General features: G+C 47.7%; 1 protein-coding gene across 1 annotated transcript in view; it reads right to left on the reverse strand.

The window, feature by feature from the left end:
- MDGA1 (MAM domain containing glycosylphosphatidylinositol anchor 1) overlaps positions 1-20,891 on the reverse strand; it is a 120,367-nt gene that overhangs the window by 14,997 nt on the left and 84,479 nt on the right. The window contains exons 13-14 of the mRNA XM_054162297.1: positions 11,533-11,685; positions 10,218-10,352 (exon numbers count right to left, since the gene is read on the reverse strand). Coding sequence (XP_054018272.1) covers positions 10,218-10,352; positions 11,533-11,685 — 288 coding nt within the window. The remainder of the gene's footprint in view (positions 1-10,217; positions 10,353-11,532; positions 11,686-20,891) is intronic.

The raw sequence follows: 20,891 nt of genomic DNA on the forward strand, positions 1-20,891 counted from the left end.
CTGAAAACACCACTGAAAATCTGTTCTCTGGACTTCTCTTCTGCCTGACCCAAGGAGACACGAGAGGTGAATGTTTCAGGGCTGAGAAATGGTTTGCTGCAGGCAGGCTGCTACAGCAGGCTGTGTTCCCAACTTTGGGGCAGGATGCACTATAGCAAGAGGTTCTTTTCCATTTTCATGCCTGGCTGTACTTTCTCCAGAAAAGGTTCAGGGGACTGGCTGAGACAGTGAGATTCCCAACCTTGATCTGCAAACTTGAACTGAAATTCAAGTGCTGAGGTGTTTGCCATTCCTGCAGAGCTCTTTGGGAGAGGCAGTTGCTCCTGGAAGTAATGTTGATGACTGACAATTGTTGAGCATTGTTTTTTATTTTCTGGGAAGCATTTCAACACATTACAAAATCATGTCTTGTTGAAGTTCAAGAACTTACTAGGATAGTTGCAGAAGTAGTGCAAGATAGTTGTGCACTCTGCCACCCCAGCCTTTAGAATAGACTAGACTAGACCAGACCAGAATAGAATAGAATAAAATTAAGCAGGTTGGAAGAGACATTTGAGATCATCGAGTCCAACCTATCATCCAACACCATCTAATCAACTAAACCTCAGCACCAATCACCCCATCCAGTCTCTTCCTAAACACCCCCAGTGATGGTGACTCCACAACCTCCCCGGGCAGCACATTCCAATAGCCAATCACTCTTCCTATGAAGAACTTCCTAACATCCAGCCTAAACCTCCCCTGGTGCAGCTTGAGACTGTGTCCTCTTGTTCTGGTGCTGGTTGCCTGGGAGAAGAGACCAACATCCGTCTGTCTACAACCTCCCTTCAGGGAGTTGTAGACAGCAAGAAGGTCTCCCCTGAGCCTCCTCTTCTCCAGGCTAAGCAACCCCAGCTCCCTCAGCCTCTCCTCGTAGGGCTTGTGTTCCAAACCCCTCCCCAGCTTTGTTGCCCTTCTCTGGACACCTTCCAGCAAGTCAACATCTTTTCTAAACTGAGGGGCCCAGAACTGGACACAGGACTCAAGGTGTGGCCTAACCAGTGCTGAGTCCAGGGGCACAATGACTTCCTGCTCCTGCTGGCCAGACTCTTCCTGATACAGGCCAGGATGCCCTTGGCCTTCTTGGCTGTCTGGTCACACTGCAGGCTCATGTTCAGCCTACTGTCAATCAGTACCCCCAGGTCCCTTTCTGCCTGGCTGTTCTCCAGCCACTCTGACCCCTGCCTGTAGCACTGCATGGAGTTGTTGTGGCCAATGTGTAGAACCCAGCACTTAGATGTGTTAAATCTCAAATTTATCATGCCAGAGGACCTAAGCATGCACCTGGAACAAACAACTTCAGTCTCTATTTGTACAATTATGGCATTGGCAAAATAGTTAACAGTTTATGGAGATAAAAGAAGAGTGACCTAAAGAAGTAGCTAGATACACTCTGAAAGCTCCTGTTTCCTCTCAAGCGTCTGTTAAGTTTTGATTCTAGCAATTCAGGGTCTGAGTAATTGACCTAACACCTGATGACTTAGAGGATAATTAGAGTGCAGTATATCCTTACAGCTACTCAACCTTGTGCAAGGCTGCTACTACCATGAGCCACATGTGAATGGAGAGAAGTGTTGCTGGGAGTCTGGAGGAAGGGAGGGAGGATCATAGCAGCTTCCCACTAGATGAGTATCAGTGGCTCAAATCAGGTGAGCAGGAGCAAAAATGATCTGTATGGATTTGGGACGTCTGCAAATGAATTGGTGTCACCAGTGTGCCCCTGACAACCTTCCCAAAACATTCTGCACCAGGAATGTAATCAGATTATCACAGTATCACAGTATCACAGTATAACCAAGGTTGGAAGAGACCAACCTGTCCCAACAGACCTCACAACTAGACCATGGCACCAAGTGCCACGTCCAATCTCCCCTTGAACACCTCCAGGGACGGTGACTCCACCACCTCCCTGGGCAGCACATTCCAAGGACGAATGACTCGCTCAGTGAAGAACTTTTTCCTCACCTCGAGTCTAAACCTCCCCTGGCACAGCTTGAGACTGTGTCCCCTTGTTCTGGTGCTGGTTGCCTGGGAGAAGAGACCAACCCCTTCCTGTCTACAACCCCCTTTCAGGTACTTGTAGTGGACAATGAGGTCACCTCTGATCCTTCTCTTCTCCAGGCTAAACAATCCCAGCTCCCTCAGCCTCTCCTCACAGGGCTGTGCTCAAGGCCTCTCCCCAGCCTTGCTGCCCTTCTCTGGAACATGTTCAAGTGTCTCGATGTCCTTCTTAAACTGAGGGGCCCAGAACTGGACACAGTACTCAAGGTGTGGCCTAACCAATGCAGAGTACAGGGGCACAATGACCTCCCTGCTCCTGCTGGCCACACTATTCCTAATACAGGCCAGGATGCCATTGGCCCTCTTGGCCACCTGGGCACACTGCTGGCCCATGTTCAGGCAGGTGTCAATCATCACCCCCAGGTCCCTCTCTGTTTGGCAGCTCTGACTAGTAAGAGAGAAGAAAAGATCTTCTGAAGAAGGCACCACTTCAGTGCTATTTGCACCAGGAACTCAATTCAGTGATGCATTTTTAGTGAGGGAACAAGGAAAGGCAGGGATCAGTGCACCCAGATTTGAAGTACCAAGCAGAATGCCTGCATCAACACAGAGATACGTTATTTGTGGAATAAAAATAGCATACAACCAAACCACATCTGACTGCCTTTCCCTCCTCTCCACATCTTCTTTATCTTTACATGCCAACCTCTTTGACTTAAGAATTATTCAGTCCCACATCAGCAACACATGTCAAGCGTGCTGTTGATGCTCTTTGTAAGTAAATAGCCAATGAAGATGTAGACCCAAAGTATTTACTGGGCTCCAGCAAGAGTAATTGAAGAGAGTTCTCTGCCCTGGGTTATGCAGGAAGTTTGATTAGATGATGTATTGGTCCCATCTGGTCTTAATAATCTTTAAATCTATGGCTCAAATCCAATGTTCGCTGAAGTCTCCAGGAAAACAATGACTTCAACAATCTTTGGTTCAGAGCCACTGTACTGAACTTACAGAGCTTGCATGGCACTTTACAAATATGTGGTTATCTTGCCAGGTATTTATAATCCTTGCTCATGGTGATGGTATTTGACTAACTTCTCAAAAAGCCAAGTAGATGCTAGTAGAAGAGAGCACAGCCTATCCCAGGTCCATACCAGGACCCCTTGGAAGCCCAGAGGAAGCACAACACATTAGCCAAATGCATATCTGTGGTGGGCTGCACCCATCCTGAAAACAGGGAAGGAGGGCTTGTGAGAGGGTTTTTTTCCCTCCCTGGAGGGTGTTTTCCCCCTGGGAAACTGCATTGGTCTGTTCCACTCTCCCCCCTCCCCCGCCGCCTTGTCCAGCAGGGGTACAAAAGAGAGGACATTGCAGCCATTGCTCTCTCTTCTGCTTCGTGGAGACAAAAGAAAGTTGCTGCTGGCTTGCTGCTCCCCTGCCACTTGGCCCTCCCTGCTGCTTCCACACTTTGCAAAGGACTGGTTCTGTATCTCATTTTTTTGTTCTTTTCCTTTTTTCCATCCATCCTTGTTCCTTACCCTTGTGAACCCTTCCTGTCATTGTTATATATATATATACACACACTGTTTAAAGAAAAATTCTTTGCCTCTCTACTTCCAAGCCAAACCCAAACTATTTCTTGGTGGACTTGCTCCCCTCCCTTTTTTTCTCTCTCTCTCTATTGGGGAAGAGGAGGAGGGGAAATGGGGGAGGAATTCTCAGCCTTGTCCCCATCTGAGCTTTTAAGCCCCAGTTAAGGCTCAAACTACCACAATATCTTTGATGGAGACATGAGTAAAGCCAAGAGCCCATCTGAAAAAGTGGAAAAAGCATTAAAAAAAAAAAACTGAATAAATTTTTTCATTGAACACTGTTAACTCTTAACTGCAAGTTGTTTTCAAGAGCCTAGAAGGAAGTGATTCCCACTCATTAGGAAAACCAGCCTCCTCTCAATCAGTCCCATAATGCATCCTCTACTGAGGTGGAGGAGAGTTATTGCACTGGAGATAATGGCATGGATTTCATGAATGACACATTTGTATAGAAGGCAACCTTTATATATCCAACAGAATTAACCAGGTTGGAAAAGACCTTTGAGATCATCAAGTCCAACCTATCATCCAACACTATCTGGTCAACTAAACCATGGCACCAAGCACCCCATCCAGTCTCTTAATGCAGCTACCTTCAGGGTGCCACCAGTACAGCTGTGTGCAGTAGCAGGGTGCTGTGCTTGTAAACAAAGTTTGGGTAGGAATGAGGGAGCTATGATGTTGACACTTATGAAAAGGATGTCCTCATGGTCCAAGTCGCTTTTAAATTGACATAGCTGGTAGCTATCAATCTGGGTGACCTGACAGCTCTGACTCCTGTCACTTGTCAGAAACAAGATGTCAACATACTGTGTCTGTGCTAACACTGGTTTCTGTGTGTGATCATCCACTGTGACCTCTCAGATACACCTTTTCACTGGTTGTGCCATCTGAATTGAAGAAGTAAAGAAGAAATTAAGTTTGGCAGGCTTCCCAGATCTGTGTTTCCTACTCAGCAGGAGGGCAACACTGGTGATACCACCAGTGTAGCAGATTTCTTCCCTACAACCTAATTACCTCTGTGAAACAACTAAGGGTTTTCTTGAACGTTGTTGCTGTGGAGAGTGATCTAACCTGGTCTCATTGTTTCTAGAGACTCAGATCTGAACTCCCCTTTAATCAATCCCAAGCACTGTTCCCCATCGTATCTTAGAATTATAACGTTTCGCTTGGAAGAGACCTACAATCACCATCTAGTTCAACCAACAGACCTGTTCAACCACCCTCTCAGTAAAGAAATGTCTTTCTATTATCTAGTCTGATCCTCCCCTGATGCAGCTTTGAACCATTCTCAAATGTCCTAGCACACTGGATACCACAGAGAAGTGATCAGCGTTTCCAACTCCACTTCCTCTCCTCAGGAAGATGTAGAGAGCAATTAGTTTACAATTTCTTCAGAAGCTTCTCATCCTGATTCTACATAGGGCAGACTTAGCTGGGATGATCAGGTATGTCTGTTTCAGCACTAAGATGGAACAACAGCAACCTTCAGCTCTCCATGAATTTCACAGATGCTGTATACACACCAGAAAACAAGCCTGTTCCCTGATTTCTGGAGAGGAAGAGGTGAAGATAAGACTGGGACACTGCGAGTGCAAACATGAAGCTCAAAGTACAAAAAGCTGCAATCCAAACCCAAAGTCTACAGAGATTTCATTCACCTAGGTCCAGCTCTTGAAGCTCAGGATTTGCCAGTTCCACTACAGGATGCAACTTAACAGCTCCATCTTGAGAGGTACTTCAGGGTGAGATGGAGTCTTTGCCTTCTCCCCTCTCTGAGATTGTATCTTGTCATAAGCCTGTGTGCAGTGACTACTCCTATTAAAAATCCAGAAAAGTAGTTTGAAAAGGGTCTACCCACTGAGATCACAAATCAAAAGGGGACTGAAAAAACGCTGCTTGGGTATATCCTACACTGCTGCTTGCATGTAGGGGACTCTGTGAGCAAACAAACTCTTTGACACAAGTGTTTTGCCCATGAGCACAGCCGCTGGCTTACAAGACAGGGAGCTACAGAGTTAGTGATAACTGTGTTGTACCATGGGGACCACAGTGGCAACACAAAAAGTTTAATCCTCTGTGGCTGAAATTTCCTCATCCCTCTGAGCAACCATCCTCCTGGGGTCTGACAAAGGCATCTCTTGCTGCAGGATCTGTAAGAGCATTCAGCAATGGGCAGGAGGCAGTGCAGATCATAATCTGTCACTGAACTAGAGGACATGAGAGACAGGTGTCAGGGGACTGTGGTGGGAGCAGTCTGTCAGGCACACTGTCCCCTCAAAGCGTTCCCCTCTCAGGCAGGCCCTGGGAAAGGAGAAAGGATTTTGATGGCTGAAACAAGGACTTGAGAAGCTGCTCCCAGCTGTGATGCTGACTCACCAAGCCAACCTGACAAAGAGGGGTTTTGAACTTGGCAACTGGTTGCTGCCTGCCGTGGCTAACTTCCTCTGCTGAAGCAAGCAAGCAGTTCCTCCTTTGATGTATCTGTGCCTGCCGCGAGCGAGACACCCTCGTTCTTAAATGCCTGGTGCAAACAGGATTCCTCTCCTTCCCTGCTCCTTGATTTTTGTGTTTGGCCTGGCAGAATCATAAGGCAACGTGAATGCTCGCTCCAGAGGGGGCGAGAGGAAAGAAAACCAATGGCCGGATAACTCCAGAAGAACAGGAGCTGCCTCCAGGGATCTCCCCTTCATCCTGCTCTCTCATCAGCTGAGAGATATTCAACGTTGCCCTGCTCTGCCAGCCGCTGAATATTTTATACCGTGGCTACGAAGGGTCCATTTGTATTCTGTTTCTCTCTTTCGTCATATCTATTATAAACGAGTAGTGTCTGGGAACTCTCCCAGGGAAGATTTGCCTGGATGGCTATGGATATTTTATAGTCAAATTCTGAGAGTAAACCAGCTTTTGAGTTCTGTAGAGGGGAGAGAAAGGTAATAAAAGGGTTATTAAAAAAAATAAATAAATGTCGGGGGTTCAGATGGCTTCTTTTCATAGGGACAGAGCTTCACTGCGCTCCACTATGGAGCTGCAGCTGCCAGAAGAGGCTTGGGCTGGGAGATGCCCTCTTGCTGGCACTTGCTGCCAATAGAAGCAATCTGATATGCTCCTGCAAAGTGCTATGGCTGGCACATCAGGGCTGGCATCTGCCTTGGTGAGACTGGGCTGGCATGAGGTGAGCCAGGGGTTGGGGCCATATCTACAGGCCTCAAGGAGAGCTGGATATATGGGAAGCAAGATATGGCCCAGGGGTTGTAGCTGCCCTATCTTTACATTCTTATTGTTGCATGTGATACAGGTAGGAGGCCAGGATCTGCCTCTCCATTTGACAGAAGTCACAGTGTGGAGCTTTGTATTTGAGAGGGCACTCTCCTCCAGCCCAAGGCTAGAGAAGAATAGCTAAAGAAACTTGTTTTGACTTCAGGGACTTCCTCAGGGAATTCTGCCACCAAGGACATCAAGCTTGGCACCATCCAAACAAGCTAAAGCTTTCTGGCAGGGCTTCACAACCTCTCCACAAGCAAAACCAGTCAGGGGATAACCAACGTGCATTGGACATGCAGATCAAACCATTAGACCTGACGGTGAAACAGAACGTGTTCCAAACATGGGGCCATTTGTGCAAGTGAAGGGATGAGGAGAGCTATGCTGTAGTGCTGCCAGCATGGTAGTCAGGAGAAAGACCAAATAGCATTAGAGTTGGTAAGTAGCATAACAGGAATGATGAAAACCAGAACATTTTAGGATTAGTAGGCATTCTGGCTTTTCCTGGAGAGGTCTCAGTTTCATCCGAGCGCCCCCAATATGTAGAAGAGAATCCAAAATGATTACAGAATATCATGACTGGCCCTGAAAGAAACTCCAGAGCAGAGAGTAGATACAAGGTACTGAATTTCAATTTGTAGGCAGATAGATTGTGTGTTCACTAGACCAAGCCACATATTCCACAGGCTAAGAGAAGAACTTCTCATTTCTTCCTCTTTCATTCTCTGACTCTATCTAGTCAGCCTAATTTAAAAATAATTTATTCGCTCTCAGCTCAGCAGCACCCACTCTGGAAATCATCACATGGCATTAGAGAGCCTAGCCACCTCATACAAATTTATCAGCCCCTTTGTGCAACAAGGGGAGAATGGGGAGCAGGCCGGGCCAGCAACATTGACTACAAAGAGAAAAATCAACAGATACAAATGATGCCTGAAGCAGAGGAATAGAAAATGGCTCTGAGCAGATTTCTTAGGGCTTGAGAGTCACACTCTCTTTTGCTTTGGTCAGTTTGTGGGTGGCACAAATGAACAAACACTTAAATGCTAAGAGCCAAAACTCTGTAATGAACTGCTTCCCTGGCATGTCCAGCCCACTCCATCCCCAGACAGACAACCACCTGAGAGCTGTAAAACAGAGATCACTTCCATACACGAGCAAAAGGTGATGGGCTTCTACTTTTCTTGTGAAATGAACTTGGAATTATGACACACAGCTTTATTCCTAAAGGAGACAAAGCATCAAGAGAAGTGTGGCCAGCAGGTCAAGGGAGGTGATTCTCCCCCTCTACTCAGCTCTGGTGAGACCCCACCTGGAGTACTGCGTCCAGTTCTGGAGCCCCTATTACAAGAGGGATCTGGATGTGCTGGAAGGTGTCCAGAGAAGGGCCACGAGGATGATCAGAGGGCTGGAGCACCTCTCCTGTGAGCACAGACTGAAAGAGTTGGGGCTGTTCAGTTTGGAGAAGAGAAGGCTCTGAGGTGACCTAATTGTGGCCTTCCAGTATCTGAAGGGGGCCTACAAGGAGACTGGGGAGGGACTTCTCAGGATCTCAGGTAGTGATAGGACCAGGGGGACTGGAATGAAGCTGGAGGTGGGGAGATTCAGGCTGGACGTGAGGAGGAAGTTCTTCACCATGAGAGTGGTGAAGCCCTGGAATGGGTTGTCCAGGGAGGTAGTTGAGGCCCCATCCCTGGAGGTGTTTAAGCCCAGGCTGGATGAGGCTCTGGCCAGCCTGATCTAGTGTGGGGTGTCCCTGCCTATGGCAGGGGGGTTGGAACTATATGATCCTTGTGGTCCCTTCCAACCCTGACTGATACTATGATACCTCCCTCCACATCTTTCCTTGCTTGTCTCCCACTGGTCTGGGCCACACTTCGTTGCAGTCACAAAGAATGAGATCCCTTTCAAAGCCTCTGGGAGAAGACATGCAGGAATTAGGCAGCAAAGCTCCTCGCTTTCAAAGGTGCATGCACATGGTACTAAGGGACATGGTTTAGCACTAGACTTAGTAGAGTTAGGTAATGGTCAGACTCAACGATCTTAAAGGTCTTTCCAACTGAAATGATTCTATGACCACAAAGGACAACTGCAGGAAACAAAGGAGTTTGCCAGCCAGCATTAATAGCTAGACTCTGCTAGATAAGCAAGACCAGCAGGTCCAGGAAAACTTGGTGTGAACTGACAGTGCTGCCTGCCTGAGCAACCTGCCACCCCTGGTATGGGGTGGTCCATGCTCCACAGCATGACACAGCTTGGCTGCAGGAGGAATACAGGTGCATACAAACACCTTTGACTAGCCAGAGCCTGAGTGTGGACAGCAAATATGAGCCCTCAGAGCAAAGACAGAGATGGAGACCTGCTCAATGAACTACAGCCCAGCCCTTACCTCCCAGCACCCGAGAGGTCAGGGTTTCAGCTTCACCCCACTGAGGAGATCCCAGATTTTTGCAACTTAACCCCTCTGCTGTGCCACACAGGCACAGAAGTGTGGTGGTCAGACTCAGGAACATGTTCCTTCCCAGTGATATCAACGGTGCTGAGCAGAGAGCTGTTAATTAACCCTGTTTATTGAAGGGCGGACACATTCCTGCTTGGGCCCTGATTTTTCAGTCAGGCTCCAGTCCAGCAGGTGATTAATAACCCAGCGTGCTGTGGGAAGAGTGCATCTATTATTCAAATTAATGAAATTATAATCAAGAGGTGACGAATTAGCAATTGCTCCTTGACTGGATATGGAAACTCATTAGTGTGCCAGGCGCTTCTATGGTGCTCACTGCACTCAGAGGCTTGCAGTTAGAGGGAAGGATTCAGGCAGAGCAGACAGCCCCTTGGCATAGCTGTGGGAAAACACATCCTGCACACCCCAAAATAGCTGTTCCCCACCACAGAGCCCTCCTGTCCCATGAAGTCACTCTCCCTCTGTTTCCAGGGTAAAGACTGTTCACCTGGTGCCCTTCTACCTGGAGCAGAGTGGCACTGGTAGTGAACAAGGAAAATGTGTGCATGCAGGTACAATGTTCTGTTTGGTGACAGGTAGGGAGCCTTATGCTAAAGGAGGAGTGAAGCCAGAGGGGAAGGGCTGACAGCTGCCTGCATGATACTGCCCCAAGGATGGGCCACAGCAGCCTCATAACCCTGACATGCTGGGGTGTGGTTAAGGGACAAGTATCTGAAAGCAGCAGCCCACTCTGGTGCTTTGAGCACTGGAGTAGGACTCCCACCCTCCTGAATCACTGGTTGCAGGTGGCAGAGCAACGGACTGGAAGTCCTCTCTGACAGCCTGCAGTAGGCTGTGATTACCCTTCCCAAGAGGGTACTCACCAATGTGCTTCCCATACATGTGGTAGTAGAAGGAGACACAGTAGTACTTGGCAGTAATGTTGTAGAGGGGGCTGATGAGCCGGGCTTTGTCTCCCGTCACGCGGGGCCGGGATGCCTCGATGAACATGTAGTAACCTACAGAACGAGAGGGAAAGGTGGGGAAAGGCAATGTGCACTGGCCATACCTTCCTGCAAGCAATGGGGGCCAGAAGCTGGGGGACATGGCCTTGCTCTTCCCATCTGCTCTGCACATACTGTGATCCTAGGTGAAGACATCTGCAGGGTGTCTGCAGTGCCTCCCCCATCTCTGCAGTATTCAGGAGAGATGCTGTGAGAACACATAGCAGGGGAATCCCTTGAACATGCACTCACACATCTGCCTGGGTGCAAAACGGGTCTTTCTCCTCCAGTGTGAAGAGCTCCAGAACTAACTGTGCTGTGCAAGGAGAAAACCAGAAAGAGGAGGGAGAAGTGATTCCAGCCTAATTTTCTTCCCTCAAGCAGAGGGAAGAGAGGATTCTGTGTATCTGGCCTAAACAATACTGTTGTCTAAAGAAGAACAATACCAAAGCAGTTGTTAGCTCAGGGAGGAACAGATTAGCTATTTAATTTATTGGCATTATTTTCAGAGCTCAATCAGGCTGGTGTACTGAACACTAATGGGAAAAGCCATTTCCTTAGCTGGACATTGGATGTTTCCCATTTTTTCCCCCTGAATTTAAAGATCTGCACTTGTACACAAAATTACTTTTCTCATTAGAGAAAGAGGGAAGTAATATCCAGCTAAAATGGGAGCATGTACTCTATACACAGTTAGTATGAGTAATACACACTATTGGTCTCCTCCAGCTAGGGGTGAGCACTTGCTGCCACCTCACAGGCAGCTCCCACTTGGTCTTTCATACTCCTGCTTGGTACTGAAGAGACCTCTTGGCCTCCTTGAGACCTTCTTTGAGGAAACAGCTGGCTAAAAGCAGCGGGGCTGTGTCTAGGTGTTAGAGACATTCTCCTACCTGTTTATCCATTTTTTACTTAAAAACTAGCATTAAGTGGGACAAAGGCATTAAGCAGCAGGCAATTAGCTGGTAACATAATGCTCACACTATTCCCTGAAAGTCGTGGGTGTTTTAATTGTATGTTTAATACCAATCAGTAACATGCAAATTAACTACCTGCCTCTTGCACCCTGTGCAGAGGAGAAGCATGTTGTGTGGAAAGCAGATCAGCACCCTACCAGGCCCCAGGACTCCTAACAAGCAAAGGCATGCATCTTACTTTCACAGCCTAGTCAACAGGAACCCAGACGCGTGCCTACCCTCCGGTGTACCGCTGATGTCCGTGGGGGGCCCTGTGTTAACAGTCCGCTTGGGGTTCTGGGTCAGGGCGTTCTGACGGGTCCAGTCAAAGTTGTCCATCTTGTCCTGCATGAAGCCACAGATCTTCTCATCCTCAAAGCGGCACGTGTTATCTACAGGGAAGGGAAGGGGCTGGTCAGCTACTGCCTCTCAAACCTTCTCCCCAAGGCTGTCTGGGCGCTTGCAGCAAGTCTCACCACGCTGCTACGTCACCACTCAGGCTCTGTGTCAAGCTGGGGACAGTTGCACAGGCCTTGACCTCAGGAGAAGGCTGAAACGAAATATTTCTGTGATTAGAATGATTATGGAAGGGTCAGTGTAGGCTGATGGATGTGATGGCCTGAAAAAATGAAAGAAGGCTGTTAGGGCTAAAGAGAAAGAGAGATTCTGCTGGGAGGTCTGAGGAGGCAAACACAGAGGAGGGTAAAAAAAAAGCATTGAAGGCAAACAGGCCAGAAGGGCTTTTAAACCAGAACAACTTGATGGTAAAATAATTTCCCCAAGAGAGAGTAAAAAGCACCAGCAGATGACCCCCTTTGGGCTATACATATTAAAGTAAACTATGGCACACACACACAAAAAATCAGCTGTGGAGAAGAGGTCAGCTCAGTGCTACAAATGTGTCATTTAGCTAGTGTACATCCAATTTATACCAGCTAAAAGGCAGATTTGATATTGCAGCTTATGCTGGTTCCCCTCACAAAATAAGTCATGTAGGTAAAACATTTTTATGTAGGACCATCCACATATGCAATGGGGTTTCATTTTATTACTACCAGAAGACAGTCACATCCTACAGCAATATTGTTAAGACAGGTGAAAAATCTTGTGCAGAGACATAACTCAATATGGACTTGCAGAGACTGGAATTAAGTGGACTTGACCAGGCTGACAATGGTAACCTCTGTAGTAAGAAAGTAGTTCCTGAGCCAATGAAACTAAGGCTAAGAACCAGCTTGGCACTGCTGACACAGTGGCAGAGGGATGGAGGAAACCAGCAGAAAAGAAAGAGAAAACAGGTCCAATCTGAACATTGATTTGTGTTCTGTAGTGTCTCTGGGCAAAAAACAGAGCTGGAGAACAGGCAGACAGCGGGAGCTCAGACCCTGTGAGTGGTACAGACACAGTAAGCACAGATCACTTTACCTTTTGCTTTTATATGCTATGAAAGTATGCTATGAAATGGTGATCCACCTGGTGGATGTGGGGCAGACTGTGGATGTAGTCTATCTGGACTTCAGCAAGGCATTTGACACCGTTCCCCACAGCAAACTCCTGGCCAAGCTGTCAGCCTCTGGCTTGGAGAGCAGCACTCTGTCCTGGGTTAGGAACTGGCTGGAGCCAGTCACTAGTGGTGTCCCCCAGGGATCAGTGCTGGGACCCACCCTGTTCAATATCTTTATTGACGATCTGGATGAGGGGATTGAGTCAGTCATCAGTATGTTTGCAGATGACACCAAGCTTGGGGGCAGGTGTTGATCTGTTAGAGGGTAGAAGGGCTCTGCAGAGGGACCTTGACAGGCTGCACAGATGGGCAGAGTCCAACATGATGGCATTCAACAAGTCCAGGTGCTGGGTGCTGCACTTTGGTCACAACAACCCCATGCAGAGCTACAGGCTGGGGTTGGAGTGGCTGGAGAGCAGCCAGAAAGGGACCTGGGGGTACTGACTGACAGACAGCTGAACATGAGACAGCAGTGTGCCCAGGTGGCCAAGAAGGCCAAGGGCATCCTGGTCTGCATCAGAAATAGTGTGGCCATCAGGAGTAAGGAAGTCATTGTGCCCCTGTACTCAGCACTGGTTAGGCCACTCCTTGAGTCCTGTGTCCAGTTCTGGGCCCCTCAGTTTAGGAAAGATGTTGAGTTGCTGGAAGGTGTCCAGAGAAGGGCAACAAAGCTGGGGAGGGGTTTGGAGCACAAGCCCTATGGGGAGAGGCTGAGGGAGCTGGGGTTGCTTAGCCTGGAGAAAAGGAGGCTGAGGGGAGACCTTATTGCTGTCTACAACTACATGAAAGGAGGTTGTAGACAAGTGGGGGTTGGTCTCTTTTCCTAGGCAACCAGCACCAGAACAAGAGGACACAGTCTCAAGCTGCACCAGGGGAAGTTTAGGCTTGAGGTGAGGAGAAAGTTCTTCACACAGAGAGTTGTTAGCCATTGGAATGTGCTGTGCAGGGAGGTGGTGGAGTCACCATCCCTGGAGGTGTTCAGAAAGGGATTGGACGTGGCTCTTGGTGCCATGGTTTAGTAGTCATGAGGTGTTGGGTGACAGGTTGGATTTGATGATCTCTGAGGTGTTTTCCAACCTTATTGATTCTATGATTCTCTTAATAACCATGAAGGAACACATACAGAAAGGAAAACATGTTTCTTACTAAGGACCTGCTAGAAATCTCCTCCATGATATGGTGGTACAAGACTCAACTTTTTGGGGTTCACCTCCCCACACTGTTCCTGTTAACATGCTCAGATGAAGAGAAGCTCAAATCTCTACTTGGGCTCTTACATTCCTGTATCTTCAATGGTGGTTTGCTCTGGTTCCTGGGAAGGAGGCTTCCTATCCTAGCATGTCTGACTCTGGCAGAACATTCAGGGCAGAGCAGGGTCAGCAAGTGATAGGCTGGGTGCCATGGTTGGGATGGGCAAGGGAAGCTTTCTGCAATGCCAGAGCCAAAAGCCCCAGATATGGTAGACTCTGATGGTGGGAACTTCACACACCTACCATTCACACCACAAATCTGCTATCTTGTCACAAAGAGGAAAGACTTCCCATGAAATGAGCAAAATCTTCATTTTGTGATGCTGCACCTCCTGTTTCCTAACCTGCAGCTAAGCTCCTCTCCATCCCCTTCCATTTGGAAATGCATATGGCTGCCATCCAAACAGACATCAAAAGCCTGCACACTCTTGTGGTAGAGAATTGGTTTCCCTCCTCCTGCCAGTCTCTCTCCAACATTCCACCAAAGCAGTGAGAAAAGAGGAGGCTTCCTTCTACTATGGCCCATAAAAAGATCTCTACCACCACAGGTTGGACACTGGTGCTGCATGCTGAGGGCTTCCTTGATGACCTTGAACCAGGCAGCTGGGTTTTCTGTGAGATCAATGGGAGATGTGGCTCCTACCAGTTCAGCCACAGCCACTGGGAGCTTGGCTGGGCCACCACTTAATAGCTGATTAACCCTGGCTAAGTGCTTTCCATTCAATCTTCTCATTTCTAATTAGCATCCTAATCCAAATTAGCCACTGCTCCAAAGTACCATGCACAGAGGGGCACATGGCAGCTGGAGCTGAAGAAGGAAGGAGGAGTGGGGAACATCAGGGAAGATGTCTGTAAGGTGTGAGGCAGGGCAGCTATGTGCAATGGGGAGACCTCTTTCATCCCCAGCACAAGGAGATGGAGGGGAGAAAAGAGTGAAGAAAGCAGCTTCTGAGGATCCTACCCCAACCCTCATGGCCAACAGTGAGAGTTCCTGGCTGCATGCAACATCCGTTGGTCCTCAGAGGAGAGTCTGGAGCCCACAAACTTTCTGATATTGCTGGTTTGGTCTAACACTCTTGGCTTCTCTTCACTGGACTGAAGACAAACATTTGCATGGCTCCACAAACTGCCAGCTGCAGTTAGAAGGCAAACATTTTATTTTACAATGGCATTATCCACCATAGCTCTCCTTTTGCAACCAAAGGGACAGGGATTGCTTGCACCTCTGACTCTGTTTTGCATGTGGACCTTCAGAGGAGAAGGGTGACATCTTTCTCCTGCACAAAGTTTACTTAACAGAGAATATCAGGAACACAGCAGAGCAGAAAACTGTAACAAAGGCTAACCAGGCAACTGTTTGAGAGGGAGCAAACCCACAGAAGACAAGACACAGAAACCAAAGGAGAAGAAGATTAAGGAGAAAGTCCAATCTCAGGTAGAGATCAGAGAATGCTGTGTAAGACAGGAGGACTAAGGAGAGTGTCAAGACACTGGTTCTGCCAGCTGATAGACCACTGTGTTTCATTTGTAAGAAGCCCCAGACAACCATGGGGGAAAACTGCTCAGAGAAAAGTACTCAAAAGATGGAGGAGAACTCTTAATGCAAAAACTTCACCCTCTCCTCTGACACAGATGTAGCTACTTCCAGAAGGCAACACTTCCAGCAGAGAGCATAAAGTAGAAAAGGGTCTCATGCACTGCAGATACAACAATGTGATCAAGCTTACATGCAACACCATTTGTTAAGAGAGTTTATAACTGCAGCACATTGCCACTGCTTACTTTGGGACCTCAAGGCACTTTACAACTGATGAACAAAGATCTTTATGAGGTAGCAATGTCTCTTTCTATGTATCTCCTGTATTATGTGTGGGGAAACAGATGCTTGGCAGTATAGAGAGACATGTTTAACATCACAGCAGGCAGTGACAAAGCTGGAAACAGAACCCAAGTGCTCTGACTCCTGGTCCTTTGGTTTAAAACAAGTCACAGGAAGGCAAAACTCTGATGTTTCTCCCAGCTAAGAGGTACCCAGAGCAAGCAGGAGATGTTCTATGTGGTTTGGGATACCACCAGCACGTCACCTCTCCGTGGTTATTAGCAAGGCTTACCAGGAGAAACCTAGCAGATCCAGCTGAAAAGGAAACCTTTAAATGAACTGCTGTGTCTCAGAGGCCACAGCATTGATCTAACTGTTGACCTCAGCTATGTGAAGCAAACCTTCTTGAAGACTTGTATCATCTGCCAAGGATCCTGGCTCAGCACTGCAGAGCAAAGGAAGCTTCCTGTTTAAAAATTAAACAACCAATTTAAATATTGAACACAGAAGTTGTCTCTGGATTGTTAGAGGCAAGGTGGAGGTGGCAGGGGAGCTGGTTCTTCAAAGGCTGGAGTTAGTGCTGTCTTCACCAAACAGATTTCCTTGGCAGGCTTTGCAGTGGCAGCAGCTCAATGTGCAGAGATATTTGCTCCTGGTTATAGACACCTCCCTGCATCCCCAAGAGAGAGACCCTCTGCTGTGGCTATTAGCATTTCATGTTGCTTTGCCTTCTTGAGAAACATAATGGAGGTTTTCATTTCAAGTCCTTAGGGGAAAGCCATCCCCAGTCCCAAAATTCTGGCTGCCAAATGAATGCAAAAATAGTAATTCTGTTCTAGCTGTGGACCATGGATGAATAGCAGATGGAATGCACTTGAATAAATTTGCCTTTGTCATTTGGTTGTGGTCTGGTGGCTGAAACTGGCTTGGACCATAGGGGACCACGCTCTGAGCCTCAGCTCTGTTGCAGTCCTGCTGCATGACCCACAGGCTATCACTTTCTCTCTGGAGATCAGTTTCTTCATCTAGTTGAAGACAATGAAAACTGTATTGTGACCTCAGAGTGTTGGGATCTAAGAAACAGCATTTAACAACTTTTTTCTGTGGTAAGTTTCTAAAGCATTTATGGAACAAAGCTTCACAAGACCCATAACTGGTTGGGTCATACTGGATTGCCACCTGCTTTACTGAATCCATCTGTGACAAGGGGACAATACAACCCAGACAATTTTGTTTGCCATTATGATACAAGGAATTGGTGCTAGTCACTTTCTTTAACCTTTGTGTTATACATATTCCTTTCCTGAGAAATAGGCAAAACTTGGGGAACTACACTAAACATCAGGCTCACACCGCATTCACATATGTTCATACTGGGGCAACAGGTTCATATTCCTCTGGACTATGTCCAATCCACAAGAAGGGCCAGATGGAGGAACCTGGAAACTCCAGGCCTGTCAGCCTGACCTCAGTGCCAGGCAAGATTATGGAGCAGATCATCTTGGGGGCAATCACAGCACACCTGAAGGATGGCCAAAGGATCAGGCCCAGCCAACATGGGTTTAGGAAGGGCAGGTCCTGCCTCACCAACCTGATCTCCTTCTATGATCAGGTGACTGCCTGGTGGATGTGGGGAGGCCTGTGGATGTGGTCTACCTGGACTTCAGCAAGGCCTTTGACACTGTCCCCCACAGCAAACTCCTGGCCAAGCTGTCAGCCCATGGCTTGGACAGCAGCACTCTGTGCTGGGTTAGGAACTGGCTGGAGGGCTGAGCCCAGAGAGTGATGGTGAATGGTGCCACATCCAGCTGGAGGCCAGTCACCAGTGGTGTCCCTCAGGGAGCAGTGCTGGGGCCCATGCTCTTCAATATCTTTATTGATGATCTGGCTGAGGGAGCTGGGATTGTTTAGCCTGCAGAAGAGGAGGCTCAGGGGAGACCTTATTGCTCTCCATAACTAACTGAAGGGAGGTTGTAGCCAGGAGGGGGTTGGTCTCTTCTCCCAGGCAAGCAGCACCAGAACAAGGGGACACAGTCTCAAGCTTCACCAGGAGAGGTTTAGGCTTGAGGTGAGGAGAAAGTTCTTCACTGAGAGAGTTGTTGGCCATTGGAATGTGCTGCTTGGGGAGGTGGTGGAGTCACCGTCCCTGGAGGTGTTCAAGAGGGGACTGGACGTGGCACTTGGTGCCATGGTTTAGTAGTCATGAGGTGTTGGGTGACAGGTTGGACTTGATCATTGAGGTCTCTTCCAACCTTACTGACTGTACGATTCTGTGTTATCAGAAAGTGGACACACAAGCACTAGACAGTAAGCAATCAGGCAGGGTAACTGAAAAATCCCAGCATCTGCTACTGATGACCACCCACTGTACTTGACCATGATCCCAAAATATTTTAACACCACACACAGCAACACTGCAGATACAAGAAAAATAGTACTGCTGCTCTGGAAGGGTGAGACTTGCTGGCCAAGAGTAAAAATAAAATAAAACCAACAACAATCCCATATGTTCCTTATTGTCCTCAATGTTGAGGCTGCAATGTTATGTCTGCTAGAACAAGGGAAACGAAACCATCCACTGCTGGCAAGCTGGAATAGCTTGAGGGGTAAGACTGCAGGGTTTGTGTTAGGAAGTGAAGCCTATATCCTAATGAAATTGCATGTGAGATGTAAGAAGGACAGAGCAGATTCCCCAGGGCTGGAATTTAGTCATGACATTAAAACAATCACTTATTCTAGGAGATCTTTAAGGTAATACCTTAGAGTTACAGTCAGTCTTACTGCTGACCTCTATGTAGTTGAAATCCTCAATGTCTTTTATTCATGTCCTCTGCTTTTGCTTTGCTTTTGCTTTATAACCCTAGTACTTGGCTCTGCAACCACACCGCACGCATGCCTACCCCAATGTCATTAACATCTTATTAGGCTGAGAGAGAAAATGCATGAAGAAATAATTGTATTAAGTGACTCTCAGAGTTTGTAAATTAATCACCATTGTGCATGCCCTTGTGTCAGGCTGCCAGAGGCATTAATCATTTAATCTTTGCCTTTCACTTAAGAGCTCTCAATATTTGCTCCCAGTATTTGGCTGGGCAGCCTAGCGTGAGGATGCCTTTTCAATCCTCTTTCAGCCCTTTTCCCTCAGATGGTGGTAATAAAGAAGTTGGGACAATAAGAGGTAGTAGCAGGGATTTCCATGTTATTCAGACAAGAATCTGGGAACTGAGATGTACTCTGGAGACAGAGCTAGGAGCCTCTTCTATGCTTGACTTTAGGAAGTTAGTCCAAAGGCATGAACTCACTGGGCAGGATCTTGATGAATCACCTAGGGGTCTCTGTATCTACCACAGGTTCAGTGACTTCTATCGGGGAGAAACCTCCAGTGAGGTTTACTGTGTGAAAATACAAATGTGGCCGAGTTATCTTCCACAATGTGTAACTTTCATGCAGTCATTCTGGTCTCAGTCAAAGCATCCCCAGGCAAGGAATCTGAAGGGTCAGTTCATGAAGACCCCAAAAGACTGACACAATTAGGACTGCTTTAACCGGTCATTTATGTACTGTAGAAGCAAGGGGAAAAGGCCAGAGTTTTTCACTTCCACCTGGAGGCTGGGATGCTTGCCTCCCCCAGCAAGTACTGAGGAACACATTCTGGAGTGGATCCCCTGCAACATATTCAGTGTTCCCCAGCAAGTCTTCTAGGGAGAATGTTTAAAGAGGATTAGAAAGTGGGGAAAAGCAAAGTAAAAGAAATCAGGAATTAGAGCAACAATATCCCTCTGACTATAAGAAGCTCCTACTCTCAAGTCCAATATGGTTCATCAAACCATCTTTGCAAGATGAACTTGCAAGAGTGAATGACTCATGGCTTCCTTAACAAGAAAACCCCATATCCTGATTCCTGGCTGCCATTACCCAACTACGGCTTCTCCTTCCCACTTCTACCCTTCAGTGCAGAAGTAGCACCTGCCCACACTTACATACAGTGATACATAAAAAGACTGAATGTTGACTCAGCAGCTGGAAACAGGGAGGGAAAAAACAGCTACATGGAACCAGCTGCTCCTCATGAACCACCAGCAAGTAGTCTGCCCATCTCTGCCCAAGAGTGTTTCCTGGGCCTGTACAACACAATCAAAACAAAGGGACTTTGTTTCATCCCCTGAAGATCACTCCACCACCAATTACAGCACAACAGAAATCTTCTTTTATGCTTGATGGGCACCACCATACTCTTATTAGAATAGAATAAACCAGTTTGGAAGATCATCACTTCCAACCTATTATCCAACATCACCTAATCAACTAAACCATGGCACCAAGCACCCTATCAAGTCTCCTCTTGAACACCTCCAATGATGGTGACTCCACCACCTCCTGGGACAGCACATTCCAATAGCAAATCACTCTCTCTGTGTAGAATTTCTTCCTAACCTCCAGTGTAAACGTCCCCTGGCACAGCTTGAGACTGTGTCCTCTTGTTCTGGTGCTGGTTGCCTGGGAGAAGAGACCAACCCCCACTTGTCTACAACCTCCCTTCAGGTAGTTGTAGACAGCAATAAGGTCTCCCCTCAGCCTCCTCTTCTCCAGGCTAAGCAACCCCAGCTCCCTCAGCCTCTCCTCATAGGGCTGTGCTCCAAACCCCTCCCCAGCTTTGTAGCCCTTCTCTGGACACATTCCAGCAACTCAACATCTTTCCTAAACTGAGGGGCCCAGAACTGGACACAGGATTCAGGGGGTGGCCTAACCAGTGTGGTGTACAGGGGGAGAATGACTTCCCTGCTCCTCCTGGCCACACTGTTCATGATACAGGCCAGGATGCCATTGGCCCTCTTGGCTGCCTGGGCACACTGCAGGCTCATGTTCAGCCTACCATCGACCAGTACCCCCAGGTCCCTCTCTGCCTGGCTGCTCTCCAGCCACTCTGACCCCAGCCTGTAGCACTGCATGGGGTTGCTGTGGCCAATGTGCAGAACCTGGCACTTATTAAAGACCATCATTCTAAGATGTATATTCTTCCCTCAA

Source organism: Dryobates pubescens, chromosome 6 (assembly GCF_014839835.1).
Source record: "Dryobates pubescens isolate bDryPub1 chromosome 6, bDryPub1.pri, whole genome shotgun sequence".
NCBI classification, from domain to species: domain Eukaryota; kingdom Metazoa; phylum Chordata; class Aves; order Piciformes; family Picidae; genus Dryobates; species Dryobates pubescens.